The sequence below is a fragment of the Myripristis murdjan genome, chromosome 4, assembly GCF_902150065.1.
Source record: "Myripristis murdjan chromosome 4, fMyrMur1.1, whole genome shotgun sequence".
NCBI classification, from domain to species: domain Eukaryota; kingdom Metazoa; phylum Chordata; class Actinopteri; order Holocentriformes; family Holocentridae; genus Myripristis; species Myripristis murdjan.
Window position 1 is genome coordinate 18,101,729 of NC_043983.1, and position 16,073 is coordinate 18,117,801.

The 16,073-nt window shown below is 40.2% G+C and overlaps 1 protein-coding gene across 3 annotated transcripts in view; it reads left to right on the top strand.

Annotated features, from left to right (window-relative positions):
* Window positions 1-16,073, top strand: part of LOC115357707 (cyclin-dependent kinase-like 5) — a 41,771-nt gene that overhangs the window by 11,590 nt on the left and 14,108 nt on the right. For all 3 annotated transcript variants that reach the window (XM_030049336.1, XM_030049339.1, XM_030049337.1), the window contains exon 4: window positions 15,822-15,867. In XM_030049336.1, coding sequence (XP_029905196.1) covers window positions 15,822-15,867 — 46 coding nt within the window. The remainder of the gene's footprint in view (window positions 1-15,821; window positions 15,868-16,073) is intronic.

The following is a 16,073-nucleotide window of genomic DNA, read 5'->3' on the forward strand; positions in this document are numbered from 1 at the left end:
GTCCTATGGCCTTTTTTGTCAATGCTTCTTTGCTTTATGCAGCACCACTGAAACCACAAACTCAACTCACTGATAACTAAACTTCAACACCATGAAATCAAGTGGTAAACAGAAGTGACTATTGGCCCAATTTGAATACAAGAACTTACTAAGGTGTGCCGTGCTGTGCAGGCTATTTAATGGATTCTGAAAGCCATTGGCAACAACACGGTTCCAGATTAAGTTCCTGGAATCTGTTTTAGTCGCTGCTTGGGAGGTGATACTAAAATCGGAGTTCAATAAACTTTCAGGAGGAACTAGCGGGGCTGCTCTTGTGATTGGTCCAAATGGTGACTTGGCAACCCTTCCACAACTACGTATGTGCTGTCAGAGGACATAGCACAAATCAGCCAGCAAAAAATCACACTGCAAAACAATGCAAACTACAAGCTGCACTAATGGATGGAAGTCCTAATCAGTATTTGGGAAGAACAAAGTATCTACTCTGAGTGCCTTGTGCGCACATTTTAACAAACAACATACGGGTATCATCAGAGCACTGCCACTGTCCAGGGGCAGCGAGCAGGACATGATGGGGAAATGGTGTCCTCACAGCGGCTTCTAAGCGCTGTTGCATTGTCTCCTCAAATTGCCAAGGTCTTGAGAGATGCAGGAAATATTTAAGCACTCGATGTAACTTGGCTTTTTTACAGTATTCAGCGGGATCTTGACTTGGCTGTTATATAATGAAAAATCTGTACAGATCTATAATGAAAAATATTATAGATCTATAATATAATGAAAAATATTATAGATCTATAAAAATATTATAGATCTATAATAAAATATTATAGATCCGTAGTTAAAAATGAAAAACCTATTTAAAAATTGACTGTATTTGGGAGAGCAGGGCATTCAGTGCACAGCCAAACAGTGGAGAGAAATAAAGTAAGTCTATAAAAAGATTAAGCCTGGAGCACCTCTTGCCCTTCATGGTTGGTTCTCCATACAGTAGAAAAGGAAACACTAACCCTAACCCTAAGCCTGTGAACCTCAGGGGTTCTGGCATGTCTCAGGTTAAGGAAAGTTCCAGCGTCACCCTTGACAATTGAAAAAGGACGTACGTTTTTTCCCTCAATTTCTATACTTTCATGTCTGACACACTATCTGTTTAACACTAGTTTCACCGGTTGACTCATGTCATGGGACCTCCCGCCCTCTCTGTCCTCCCATTATTGTGGGACCTGTTGATTTACAAATTAACCACTTTGTGTGCCTGTCAAAACAGAGTAATTTGATACTTACCTCCGAGGTAAGCCAAACACAAAGGCTTCTCTCCGCTTAGTCTGTCCCAACTCCAGAGTCAGCCTTGCACATGGTCAATGGTAGTTGTTTTACATGTGTCAGTATGTGAAATGATTAAGTGAGAGAGTAAACACTGCTGTGGTGAGTATTTATTTAAACATGGAGCACCTCTTGGGAATGTACACTGCACACAGCAGCATTCTGAATGCACTTATTATCCCATGAACTAATTTCCCAGAGAGAGGTAAAACATTGACAGGGGTAAAACATTGTCCGCTCAAATTGCCATGGTCATGAGAGACGCATTTTGGAAATCTTTAAACACTGGAATATCTACAGTGTGTTTTCTTTAATCAGATGAATTTAACAAGTAAAGCTCCTCAGTGAAAAGCCTTATATCTGCGGAGGTGGTCTTGCTCGCATTATGGACGGATCTCAGCCAGGGTCAGCTAAGTGTAAATGCAATGTGTGTTTGAATTACTGAGAAACTCTCTGCCCACGGAGTAGACATACATCATCAGCGCAGGTAGAAACATCATCATCGCAGCCTCTACTCTTCACCGTTCCACCGAGATCACATTACAAGCAGCAAGAATTGATAATTCTCAGCCTGGGATCAACAGGAAACTCGATGTTAGATAGCAATGTATGATAAGAGGTTTTGCACAGGAGAAATTGAACAGTTTCTATAGAAATAAACCAATATATAATATAGATATCTAAAAAGCAGATGGCAGAGCAGAGGTGGGTGAGGATTCATCTTTGATGTCTAGACTGGCAAAAGATTCTTAAGTACAAGCTGTACAGTAACATCACCTTCGGTGACTCTACATCTGCCACGTTAGTTTTTGTTGACAGTAGATGGACTTTCTACCCTCTCACCTACCAGCCTGCTTTGAATAGTACATGCAAAAAATGAGGTCCCATTAGGATGCAAACAGAATGCAGACAAGAAAGTGTGTAAACTGTTTGGGCACACTTGGTAGTAGTTTCAATCAGAAAGACTGCTTAACTTGCTCATATTCAAAAAGGAACAGTGATGAAGCTGTCATGAAAATCTAATATCAATGTGGGTAACTGCAGATGACAGCTAATACTTATTGACCATGATGTCCATTTGTGGGTTTGAGATACCTGGAAACAACAGGCAATTAACTTATGTAAGTTAAGTAATTCATTTCACTATGTCATCTAATAACCCCTAAGTAGGCTGTTTGATCAGGAATAGTCTGTTGAGAATTTTCCAAGAGGGATACTATGTATATAGTACATAGTATATAGTAGGCAGGTGTCAGAGCATAATCCCCTTACTATATCCAAAAACACTTTTGTAAGTCAAGTGGTGCAAAACTGTACATAACTGTCATGTTGGTAGGTGAGTCATCCTATCATTAATAACAAGTGAACAAATACATATGTAGCACAAGCCAAAAGTGTACAGGTTCAAGTGCTTATTTGTTATGATGAAGGGGGCTGACTGCTCTGTTAAGGCATAAGGTGTATTTTCCTGCCGTGGTTTAGGTTCACTGAACTCTTTGGCCAGCAAGGCATATACAAATGCAAAGCCATCCTTAGTGATCATATTTCATTTTATGGTGAAGCACTTATACTGTCTCTTTATGTCACTTGTGTCTTCCAGGATGATTGTACACAGAAACTATGTAAAAAACATAGCCCATCATCAACATAAATAATTTATTTTCTTGGATTTTATGTAGGCAGTTACCTGTCACCACAATGGATTAGGAATGAAACAATCAAGATGTGCTTTAAATGCAGACTTCCAGCTTTAACTTGAGGGTATTTATGTCCAATCAGGTGAACACTGTTCACCTGATTGGACATAAATACAACACATGTTATATGTGCCCTCCACCTTTTAAGGGACCAAAAGTTATTGGACAAACTAACATAATCATAAATCAAATTGTTGCTTTAAATATTTGGCTGCAAATCCTTTGCAGTCAGTGACTGCCTGTAGTCTCGAACCCATACACATCACCGGACTGCCAGGCCTCTACTGCAGCAGTCTTCAGTTCCTGATTGTTCTTGGGGCATTCTTCCCTAAGTTTTGCCTTCAGCAAGTGAAATGCATGCTCAGTTGGATTCAGGTCAGGTGATTTACTAGGCCATTGCAGAACATTCCACTTCTTTGCCTTAAAAAACGCTTTGGTTGCTTTCGCAGTATGCTTCAGGTCATTGTCCATTTGTACCATGAAGCGTCGTCCAATGACTTCTGAAGCATTTGGCCGAATATGAGCAGATAATATTGTCTGGAACACTTCAGAATTCATCCTACTGCTATTGTCAGCAGTCACATTATCAATAAATATAAGAGAATCAGTTCCTTTGGCAGCCATACATACCCACACCATTACACTACCACCACCATGCTTCACTGATGAGGTGGTATGCTTTGTATCTTGAGCAGTTCCTTCCCCTCTCCATACTTTTCTCTTCCCATTATTCTGGTACCAGTTGATCTGTGTCTCATCTGTCCATAGGATGTTGTTCTAGAACTGCACAGGCTTTTTTAGATGTTTTTTGACAATCTCTAATCTGGCCTTCCTTTTTTTGAGGCTCACTAATGGTTTACACCTTGTGGTGAACCCTCTGTATTCACTCTGATTAAGTGTTCTTAATTGTTCTTAATTGTTGACACAGATACACCTACCTCCTGGAGAGTGTTCTTGATCTGGCCAACTGTTGTGAAGTGTTTTTTCTGGACCAGGGAAAGGATTTTTCTGTCATCTACCACACTTGTTTTCTGTGGTCGTCCAGGTCTTTTGGTGTTGCTGAGCTCACCAGTGCGTTCTTTCTTTTTAAGAATGTAGGCTTGCTTCACTGATAGTGACAGCTCTTTGGACTTCATATTGAGAGTTGACCTCACCAGATTCCAAATGCAAATACCACACTTGAAATGAACTCTAGACCTTTTATCTGCTATTTGTTAATGAAATAATGAGGAAACAAGACAACTTGGCCATGTAACAGCTGAGCAGCTAATTTTCCAGTTACTTTTGGTCCCTTAAAAAGGTGGAGGGCACATATAAAATGTGTTGTAATTCCTACACCATTCACCTGATTTGGATGTAAATAACCTCAGATTCAAGCTGAAAGTGCACTTAAAGCACATCTTGATTTGTTCATTCCTAATCCATTGTGGTGGCGTACAGAGCCGAAATGCTGAAAAATGTGTCCATGTCCAAATATTTATGGACCTGACTGTATATAACCTTCTGCTGTGGCAAGTCTCTAAAGGCTGAATTATGCTTCAGCGTTAGAAGAGCGTACGGGGGTTGTGCGGAGCACGCATTTCCTACGCAGCGCGTGTGTGTCCAACATACCTCTGCGAAACACACTGAGCAATTCTCCTCCCACCAATGTAGACCCTGTGACGTATGGTCGCTGCTCTTCTGTACGTCTTTGCAATGGCGAGAGGACGAGTCGTATAGGTGCGGGTACTTGCGCACCTCCTCGGCCAGGCGTTCTTTCCCGAGATCCAGCACTCTCCAAAGTTTGCAAACACAACCGACGAGTCGAGACACAACAGTTGTTTTAAAAACAGCGCTGCCGGCCGGCACAACAACAGGATGTGATACCGATTGCAACGAAATGCCGGAAATGATGTACTTGGGCGGACCAATCACAGCTCTTGTGGGGCTGCGTAGGGTCCGCGTAGTTACAATTTTTGGGAGGCGCGCGGCAAGGCTCTGCGGCGGTTGCACAACCCCCGTAAGCTTCGCACAACCTCCGTACGCTCTTCCTACACAGAAGCATAATTCAACCTTAACTCAACCTTAAAAGATAATACAGCATTTTTCAACTCAGGCCCTATTTTTACACCTTTTGGGGTCCAAACGACTGATAAGGACAGAATTTTTTTGGAAGTTGCTTAAGCCGGCAGCCGCGCACGGGGCAAGTTCACACCAAATAACGTCCACTAAAAGTGCTAATTTTTGCCACTGACAGTTTCAGATTGTTATTATAAGTAATAACAATCGTAATTTCACAGGCAAATTTCCTCCATGTGATTACATTGCTGCCTGTTTCACAGCTGGAATTATCCTTTAAGTCTCTGACTTATATGCCATCAAGGTAGATGCATGTGCTACCTCAAATAGTGCTGATCAATAGTGTGTTATTAAACTACACAGATAGCATTGAATCTGTACCAAAGCGAAGTTAACCCTCTTTTCCATTTTGTTTTTGCCATACTAGCAGGTGGGGCTCAAGGATGGCTGTGTTGGTCAGTTGGTCCATCTGTCCACATGTCCAACACTGTACTTCAAAGCAACATAGCTTGAAATGGGTTCAATGGATTGCCATAACATTTTGTGAACATATTCATGCTCCTCAGAGGATGAACCCTGTCAGTTTGGGAGCCCTTTGCTCAGGTGCTTCCAATGCACAAATTCTGCCTTGTACACAATATCTCAACATTAATTGGATGCATTACCATGAAATTTTATGAGATGTGTTCCTTAGAGGATGACCCTGTGATTTTCCTCTAGTGCCACCCTTTGGCCAAAATGTCAACTTGGATATTTCAGAAGCTAAGAGCAACATCTGAAACGATGTTCATGAAATTTGGTGAGCGCGATAATGGTCAAAATGTCAACGTGAGCACAAGATATCACTGTGGATTGAATTGACATGATATTTGCTTTCATTCTCTGCAGAGGAAGATTCTTTTTTCATTTTGGTGACCCAGTGACCCTGCCTGTTGCATCACCTGATATTATCAATTTAATATCTTAAAATCTAGTGGACAGATTTCTGTAAAATATGATGCTAGTAAGAGTATACGGTATGTCAATTTTCCTTTCCTCTAGCACCACCACCAGGCCACAATGTCAAATTGATATTTTAAAGTCTGTTGGACAGGTTTCCAGGAGATTTGGTGAGCACATTCATACCACCCAGAGCATGCACCCTTTCAGCTTTGGTAACCTTATAACCTTTCTTTTCGTGCCACCCTAAGACCCAACATTTAACTCAGTTCAACATATAGATATAGTGGATGGAGTGCCATGCAATTTGCTGAGTGGGCTTCTACTATATATTTTGGTGAACTCCTGTCCTTATCCACCACTCCATATACTTAAAACACAACATTAAGCTCCCACAAAGAAAAACCCTTGCATACTCCCATTCAAGTCACCCTGTCAATCTTTGTAATGTTATAACATTTCCTCAAGCACCACCTTCAACCAAATCCTCATACCACTTTCTTTCACAATTTAGATGTCTACACACTTTTTTTTTTTTTTTTTTTTTTTTTTTTAGCAAACATTGTGCCAGATTGTTTATTGAAAAAAAAATATCAGAGTTAGCCTACTGGATGGGATTTCTGAATGCTGGCATTGCTTTTGCCCGAAACGTTTCATGGAGATATCACAGAATAGTCCAAAACAGAGTAATTAGTGTATTGACTAGATCTATTATGCACATTGCTGTTTCAGGAGCACCCATGTAACATTGACTGAGTCACCACAGCTCTGCAGTCATCTGTTGTTTGTCCTATCTAGATCATAAATGCTGGGTTTTGTTTTGTTTTGTTTTTTTAGATTTTACCATTGGTGCAGCTTCATTTTGCAGGTTGTATAATTGATGTAGCTTTTTTTAAGAGATAATAGAAGTGATGCAGTAGGCTTTATTCCTCCTAGATGAGCTGAAAGGCTTTCAGTAGCATCTAGAATTATTCAGTGAAAAAAAGTCTATCCGCCCCCTTTGAAGGGAACAGTTATTTTTGCACCCACTGAACAGAAACTGGGACAGGAGAGGAAAAAAGGACTTTCACATGTAGCATTAAATAGGTCACCTTGAGTGGAGCACTTGACTATGTGGTCCTATCAGGAGGCAAGAACAGAGAGAGAGTGAGCGCGACATAGAGGGGATGCATCTACCGTCTGACTATTTGGTTCTTTGTCATCCCCTGATAGATCAAGGCTATTTCAGGCTGTTTCTGAAGTATTGCCAAATACAGACTGTCAGGTCCAGCCCACCTGTTGTTATACCTTCTGTGGCTGTTGTCTCACTTTTTGGATGTGTCCTTTTTCCAGAGGTGTAGTCTCCAGTCCAGAGGTGTTACAGGCAGACTAACTCACACTGATAGGCACTACAGTAATAGTGGTAACCTCTGGATCCATCTCCATCTATCTGAAACAACTATCTCTGTTATCAAAGAACACAGTTCCATATTAAGTAACAATACTGGACTGAAATAATTAGACTGCATGTTGTGTAAATCTCTGGGTGCTTTGGTGCATTATTGTTGATTTGTTGGCAAAAGATAACATTGCAGGTCCAGCTGGACTGAGATATTGAGTTATTGTTAATGAGGCATTGTTTTCAGACCCTGTGATGGGACACACTATAGACTCATTGGCATGGAAATTCACTCACTGAGGTCAGTACAACAAGAGAGATTAAATAAAAAATAGTGCAAGGTATACGCAGCAGAATGCATAACACAACTTAATGTTTTCCCAAAACACAGTGACAGAAATCTCTTCATAAATGCTGCCATCAGTTTTGTTGGTAATTATGTCCTTTCAAGAAGTCTGAATGCAGGGATGAACCTTGCTCTGCGTTGCTTTGGTCTGTATCTCCATTTGGAGGCCAGCAGGTCAAAGTCCACAAAACAGTTGTGGGAGCTCTTTCCAGTGATTTGCCTTTTTTGTTGCTCTCATGCTGAATGGCACCTCCAGTCTTCTGTATTGCTGTCCACAGTCAGTGGAGTGCTGGTTCAGCAGCTTGCTGTTGAGATTTTGCTGTACCAGGCCGCTTAAGTGAATTCCCTTTATGGCAGGGATATTGTGTATGGAGAATCTACAGTAAGTTTCAATATTAAGTCAATTCTTGTTTTATGTTCAGGTTGAGGTGAATTGAGGTAGGTCTCCAAGTGTACACACTGTTGGCTTTGCACTCAAAATGTTGTTGATCATCCTACAGATCCACCAAGATGTATTATCATCAAATTTCCCACCCAAGCTGTTTGTGTTTCAGCTATGGACAAAGTAGATAGGGAAGAGCATGGGATCACGGTATTCATCTTTTTTTTTTTTTTATCATATTCTGCTCTCTGTAAAAATAAGTCACACACTTTTAAAGCAATTAATATGGATTCAGTGTTACAGTTTGTTACAGATGTGGTAGGATGCACTTTAAACCAGGTGAAAAGCCCGCACATAGCAACATGGCTTCTCAAGGTCTCTCGGTGTGTTGTGAAGTGTGGTTACGACTGCATCCTCCACTGATCACTTGTGCTTTGAATGACACAGGCTTTGGTAGCTTTAATCAAGACTATGAACAATTTATGGCATAGTTACAGCTGATTTTATGTCTGTCATGGTTTCTACTGGGTGATGTTTCCATGTACAGTATATATAAAAAATGCGATGTGAGCATAAGGAATGCATTTATATAAATGGCTGGATTTTTCAGCTGTTTGAACCTGCACACTTGTGGCAACATTCTTTGCCATAAAATATTCAGTGTGCATGCAACACTGTGGTGTATGGCCATTTGGCCCCTTTTTTTAATTTCAAAAGTTTATACAAAATAAACCACGTGGGGTTTTTGCTTGGTGTTTTTCTGCACAGGGTTGTATTTTTTGGTTGATCTAGCTTTTGTGTGGGCTCCCTCTGTCCCCTGCTGACACGACGATAGATTCCATGACCTGCAGAAGAACAGCATAGATTCACTGCTTTGGTCCATGTGCTTACTTTATGCTCCTCAGGTAATGAGCGAGTGACTGTGTTTTCAAAATAAATAATTTACATAGTTAGCTTTCTCTCCCGCATAAATAAGCCTCCTGGTCCATTGCTGCATGGGAATTCCTAAAGGGCTTAAAATAAATTGTTATACAAAAAGGTTTAGTTCAGCTGGGATGTGCTGTACAAACACACATGCAGACATAATGAACATCAAAAAAGAAATGACTGTTACAAGATGTTGAGATACTTGTATGGCTTGTGTAGTGTTGGAATTAATAACTAGGTTGCTAATTTATTAATTTGCAGATTTTTTTTAAGTACTTGATTAATCAGACAAAGAGGGGAATAAACTTAACAAATGGAGCATTTTATAATGTGTTTCATTTTCTCTGCCCATGAAATATGTACCTTACGATCTGGCTAACATCAGCATTGTCTCATAGTCAACTAGCTACATGTAGCAGTGGCGTGATTCTACAGTTCAACAATAAAACACCTTGCTTTACCAGTTTTCCAGCCGCAACTTGTTGACAGACATCAGACAAACAGTAGTTTGTTGTTGTTCAAGATAGATCATGTCAGATTAACACATCAGTGATTACGTGCATGAGTTAAGTGCAGCTAGCTGGTCATTGCCGCAAAATAAACCCCAAATGTGTGATCAGGACCCCATGGACTGGAGGGGTCATATCACCCTGAGGAATGTTTTGTTTGGTTTTGTTTGGTTTTTTGAGGTTGGACATACTTTATATGCACCTAGGCTACTTCATGTCAGCTTAACAATGAAATGGATAAACTGAAAACAAATATTTATTTAAGATGATTTTATCCCTTGCATACAAAAGCTTCTTCAAACTAAGCACAGTCTTACAGCAAACAAACAGGTTGCCTGTAGCAGTGGTTTACTATACACTTTAGTTATTCAGAAACAACTGGTCATAGAATGCACCTGTTAGATTCATGATATACTCAACGAAAATTTAAAAAGTTAACAGACTTAAAGCTACATTAAGCTATATTACATGCATTTTTTACAGCACAGTGACTTTCTGCAGTGTGAGTCATCACTGTGGGTCTTCTCTCCACCATACAGTTTATATTCAGCCTGTTGTTATTTCCTGGTTTGAGCTTTCTAAATTTCTCTACCGGCCCGACAGTAAGCTTCTCCCCTGATTCTCCTCCCAACTTCTTTTAAAACCTCACTTGAATTTCCAGTTGTGCATATAAAAACATCCAAATTTCAAATCAGTCATGTGAGTGCCTCTGTCACTGCAGTGAGCACTGCAGCAACAGAAAAAGTCCATTCAAAGCAGCCTGCCTTGTATTTGAAAGTCTGCTGGAGGTCAGAGACAAAATAATACAACTAATCTATCAAGAGTCAAAACACAATTTTTTCACCTTAACAGGCTTTGTACAAATGATTCACCTTGAACCTAGAAGCAGGGATGACTCTGCTTACAAATGAATGCTGAATGCTCAACACCCTCTAGTGGTCAAAATTGTTTAGTACATCTTTAAGTGTCCATGACTGTGACAAAACTGATTTCTTTGCAGCTGTGATTACCAGTGTGTCAGCAACCTAGGGACAAATCAAAATCAGTTGTCATCAAGTTAAATGGCCAGCATGAATCATATCAAAACGTAGCTAACTATGATTGGCTAACTAATGGTAGCTAGCTAACTGTGACAAATAGCTCAAGTAATCCAAAGTCAGTATGTTCTGGTTGTCCGTCTTAATTAAGTGTAGCTGGTCTCCACTGACGAGTCGGAAAAGTCTGATGAAAATGAACTCTTCATTCAGTTGCTTTTGGCACATTTATTATTAAGTCACAACAGTATGACATTCTTCTCCATTTGAGGAAACCACAGCATTTTGTTCAGAACAACCGGTAGAGCAAAGAAATTATTATTCGATGAGATGAAACACCTCTAGCCTTCGCTTAGGCATGTTTGTCTCATAGTGGTTGGTGCTTATCCTCCAGAGGTGAGGACCTCTCAGAGATGTTAAGATCTTTTTTTGGCTTGTGATGTGTTCTCGCTCTCTCTTGTGTCAGCAGTACGTCACAAATCAGAACCTGTGGAGAAACTGTGCTGGCTGTAAACAAGTAGAGATATTGTTAAGTCCCTCAGCATGTTTGTAGTAGTGATGTATCATTTGTGGGAGTTGTGTGGTCATTTTCAGAAAGGTGTGAAGACTCAGAGCTGAGATGAATTTTCACAATAGAATCTTTGCTTCTTTTTTTTATTAAATACTGCTCAATAACAGTAAGCCTGATTTGCAGAAAATGGTTTCAGTCCTTTGATTGTGCACAATTATAATCAAAGCACCTGTCTCATCCCCTGACCGATGTCCACTGCGCCATGTTAATAATGCCATGATTGCTTTTCTTTGTAGCTGTTTTTCACTCAGCAAACAAACAACAACAAAAAAAACCTCAAAATTTGCATGAGGTTCACCACCTAACCAAGACAACACAAGATTTAATTTGATTTCCAGGTTGTCATCTTTTGTGATTTTTTTTTCCTTCAAATGTTTATGAAATGTCTTTGTGAATTACCATCTCTAAGTCAGTTACCCTCTATCCAAGTTGTGTTGAAATAAGCCTTATTCATTAAATTAGCTGTTTGACAGTAAGCTCGTCATCCAAATATAGGCCTAGGCTGAGCTTACACCAACTAACTCTAACCTTAGTATATTTAAAAAAACAACCCAAAACATAAGTCAGCCTATTTCTTCTTTGCAATGTGTGTACAGCAATTATTTTAGGAGCTGTACAGAAACAACAGGTTCCTACAGTATTTTTACATATATTTTGCTAGATATTTTACTTTTGTTAGACACAAGAATAAGTACAATAATCATTTGACACACCTCATAATACTGGCATAACAGCCTGTTTGAATTCCTACCTGTGAAACAAGTAAATGTCCCTCTTTATTTTAGTTTGTGTTTATGTCTGACGGTTGTTTGCTTGGAGAGGAGCTATGATGGCACTGGTCTCAACTCAGTGCAGATCCTGCAAGGACTGGCATCTACGTGCCATCAAACTTCCATAAGTACATGCAGTTAGGTCAACGTACCATTTCTCTCTCTGACGCTGCTCTGATGATTTACAATGCTGGACGTTGAAATGCTGTATAGCTACAGATTGGGTCTTATTCCCAAATGTGTGAGCAAAATTTAGGCTAATAATGTAACAGGTTATTTAATTTACACTCTTGTTTGTATCATCTCACTTCGCTCAGGCTAGTTTGCATGTGCTTAGTGCTGTGACGATCATGATGTTGACCCTGCTGTGAGTCATCCTATATTCCACTGTGCTGGGAGGAGGGCTCACTGTTCACTGTGATCCATGTTGCTCTGGCGTGATGCTGCCTGTGGCTTTCTGAGAGGGGGAAACTAGAGCACAGCTCTGAGCCATAGGCAGAAATACCAGGCCTAACTAGGACATGTAGAGAAACAGGGCTATTGGAGGGGTGTCTCTCACAGAGACCTCATGGAAGGATGATGAGAATGGTGTCAGTAAAACAATGACTCAGTGGTGATTTTTTAGCTTTATCAGGTCATGATCTGTCTGAATCTCTGTGTTCATTCCTGATACTATTGATTATTCAGTGCCATTCATTCCTAAAAGCATGTGTTGGAGATGTCATTTTTTGTCCATTGATCCACTGTTTGTTATAGTTTATCAGTGAAGCTTTTAGGGCTGCATGTTTGTGATTGAGTGGTGCACGATGCAAAACATAGTCACAGGCACATGACGCAAGGACACAGGGCAAGGCAACTTATTTTTGGGTATTTTGTGCACAGAGGCAAGCTGCAGTAGTTGTGCTAGGGGACATCAGTCATGACCAATCAGATCAGGTCTTTAAAATAAGTGTGCTCTGCGTGACTACACTCCTACAATCTAATGACAGAAGAGTCCAAAGCAAATGCGGCACCAAAGCGTCTCCTAAGAGGGAACTGATGTACTGGTACAGGAGATACAGAATAGTGAGTGTAGCGAGCACAACAGCTTAATAAAGGACTACTCCAACATTTTGGACAAAATACCCTTTTTACAACTTACCTGGACTGAGACATGATGTTCGCCTCTGTATGTCCAGTGGTTCGGTTCCTATGGGTAACATTTCATGTTAGCCTAGCACTTTAAGTCTATGAGAGTCATTGGCCAAGCTCTGTCAAAGTAAAAAAAAAAAAAAAAAAAAAAAAAAACACTTATTTGTATGCACAATGTACCATATGTATTTGAAATTCATGTCTTGAAATGAAGCGAAAAATACAATACAAAACAAACAAGAGTCATATTAGGTTAATTTGTGCCACATTTGCCTCAACTCTCAGCGGTGCACAGATCACTGCGATAAATGGAAGGATAAGTGTTTCCATTGGTTACAGGTCCACCATCTAACTTCACCTAAAATGAATGTTGGTGTTGTTGTTGTTGTTGTTGTTGTTGTTTTAAATTCCAAGACATGTATTTCAAATTTAGCTATGGGAAGGGGCCATCCTGTAGTGAGTCAGCTTAAACCTCCTATGCAGAGGTAGATGGAAGGTGACTAAAAACCTGAGACAGAGCAATGTGCTCTAGTCGGTATGCACTCAGTATGAGGTTTTATTGTTTGCCAGATATGCCATTCAGACAACGACAGGCAGCGTCATTCATTGCTAAGCAGTAGCACCCTGAATTCACCTGATGCACAACAACATGGAAAATCTTTTGGGATGAAAGTAGTGGTTGCAGCAATAAGCTAACTTGACATTGTTTTGAAAGCCAAGCAGGTTGTAGTTTGCTCTCTGTTGGGGTAACCACTGTACAGTTTGCATACACCATGGGCTTGAATCACTGAATGACAAGACAAATCAGAAAAAAATCTGCAATCACAACACTCGCCTCCTCATTAATGACACTATTGCTGTGGGCGACATCAAAAAAGTTCCCCAACTCTTTGGGTCAAAGTCTGGTTAATGTCAGGCAAACCATCCACCAGCCAGTCTCAGAAATCTGTAGAGAATGCAGCCGCCTCCACAATCCCCACTCTGTGCGTCACAGTACACACTGACAGCTGTTGGATGACAATCATTCACAGCACAGCCGCATGCATATATAGTTAGAATGAAAAATGGCTTGGCCAGGAATGCCTTCAAAAGAAATGTTTAATCTGTGATTTTTCTTGGCAAAAAAGAGGCAAAATAAAAAATACACTTCATTCCTTCCTTTGTGAGGGATTTATATCAAAGTCACATTGGCAAGCATGTCCCCAAAAAGTCGTCGTTTGAATAGGGTCTATTCATGTGCACATTGCATTGTAAAACCCCAATAATATATTGATAAGTTCTAATAATATTAGACCATAGCTATGCTTTTTGCCTTGTGTTTGTAACATTGGACCATGTAACTGCAAATCTCCATAAAGGCACATGCACAGATTTTGCATGTTGATTTTTAGCACATTTAACTACTCCAGTAGCTGCAGTTGGTGGCACTATATTAGCTTGCATACAGGGCATATGAGGGTATATTAGGCTAAATGCTTGCAGTAGCGAGATCGTTAACCAGCCTGGCAGCTCCATCTGAAGGCTGACCTTTCTCTATGAAAGTGCTTTTTTGGGTGTATGCTATTGTAGAATTGTTATGGAGCTTGACATACACATAAACAAATTTTCTCCCATTTTGGACCATCAGTTGTACAGGCACATATAGGCCCACTGTTGTCAGCTGCACTGTCAAACGTCAGTGCATGGCAGCTACAACGTTCAGCAAATTTGAACTTGCAGCAAAGTGCAGAGTGTGCTGCGCATCGCATACTCGGGACTGTAGCCCACAAAAAAAATCTGTCTCCATTCAACACAATGGTTAAAACTCTCTTGTGTGAAAATGTGATTGTTCTTTAATCCTGACACCAGAATTGCACTGCACAATTTGATTGTTACTAACAAATCAAGTTACTGGACCTTTCCACCCACTAAGGCACAGTCAAGTTCACAGTGAGTCACTAAAATACCACACAGGAGCAGGCAAGAAAAATACATGTCTGTGCCCAAAGGAAATGCCACTTTGAAAGCACTAAGCCCCACCATCCACCATGCACCATCATGAATATTTAGCCGTAGCCTTGTGCTCACTATAAAGGGCTATAACATGTCGTAGTGCAAGTGCATTAGGATAATTGTTTTGACTTGAGTGAATGTCATGTTACACCAGATGACACATTATTGCTATAATTGCTGTTATTGCTGTTGTATTTGAACATCTCTTTTGAACATTATCTGTTCAAATTTTGACCTGTGCAGCTGCTTGCAGAGATGTGCTGAATCAGTAATGACAGCAGAGGTCCAGGTGGTGGCGCTGTACCCTCTGGTCAAAAGTAGAAGTTTTTGTCAAAAGAATCTAAAGGTCCTTCATTGTGGGTCTGATGAGCACAGTCATGTGGACCATCAAATTTTGTGCTTATTCCACAATTTTATCACAGTGCCGTTTTACACATTGCATCTTAACATCTTTAGTCAACTTCATCAATTTTTGACCCACAGTGGGCCAAAATACACAGATTTTTAATACATTTATTTATTTGGCTTTTTCCTAAACAATGAATTTGCCCCTCCCCTCCAAAACAAACCATGGTCAATATCTCTAACCTCTCTGCTCGAGTTATTACTATTAGCAATATAAATAGTTGCAGTAGTACCATCAAGTGAGATGAGCGGTATGCTCCATAATCTCTGCTGTTGTGTTTGCCCATTGTTAGTGTACTGACAGGAGCACTAAACAGCAGGACTGGTTTCTAATTATTTGCTCTCTGTTTTCATTGCAGGAGACCAATGAAATTGTGGCCATTAAGAAATTCAAGGACAGTGAAGGTAAGAGGTCCCAGTTCTTTGACAATGGAAGCAAGGCTTTGTAAAGCTGAACACATGTAGCCTATTTCTAACAAAGGTTTGTCATTATCGTGACCATCAAAACATCCACCTCCATTTATCATCTCGGCTTCTAAACATTCTCAACACACTATTACTTGCGTGTATATCGTCTTCCCTTCTATTCTGTTACAGTCAATTGTCGTGTC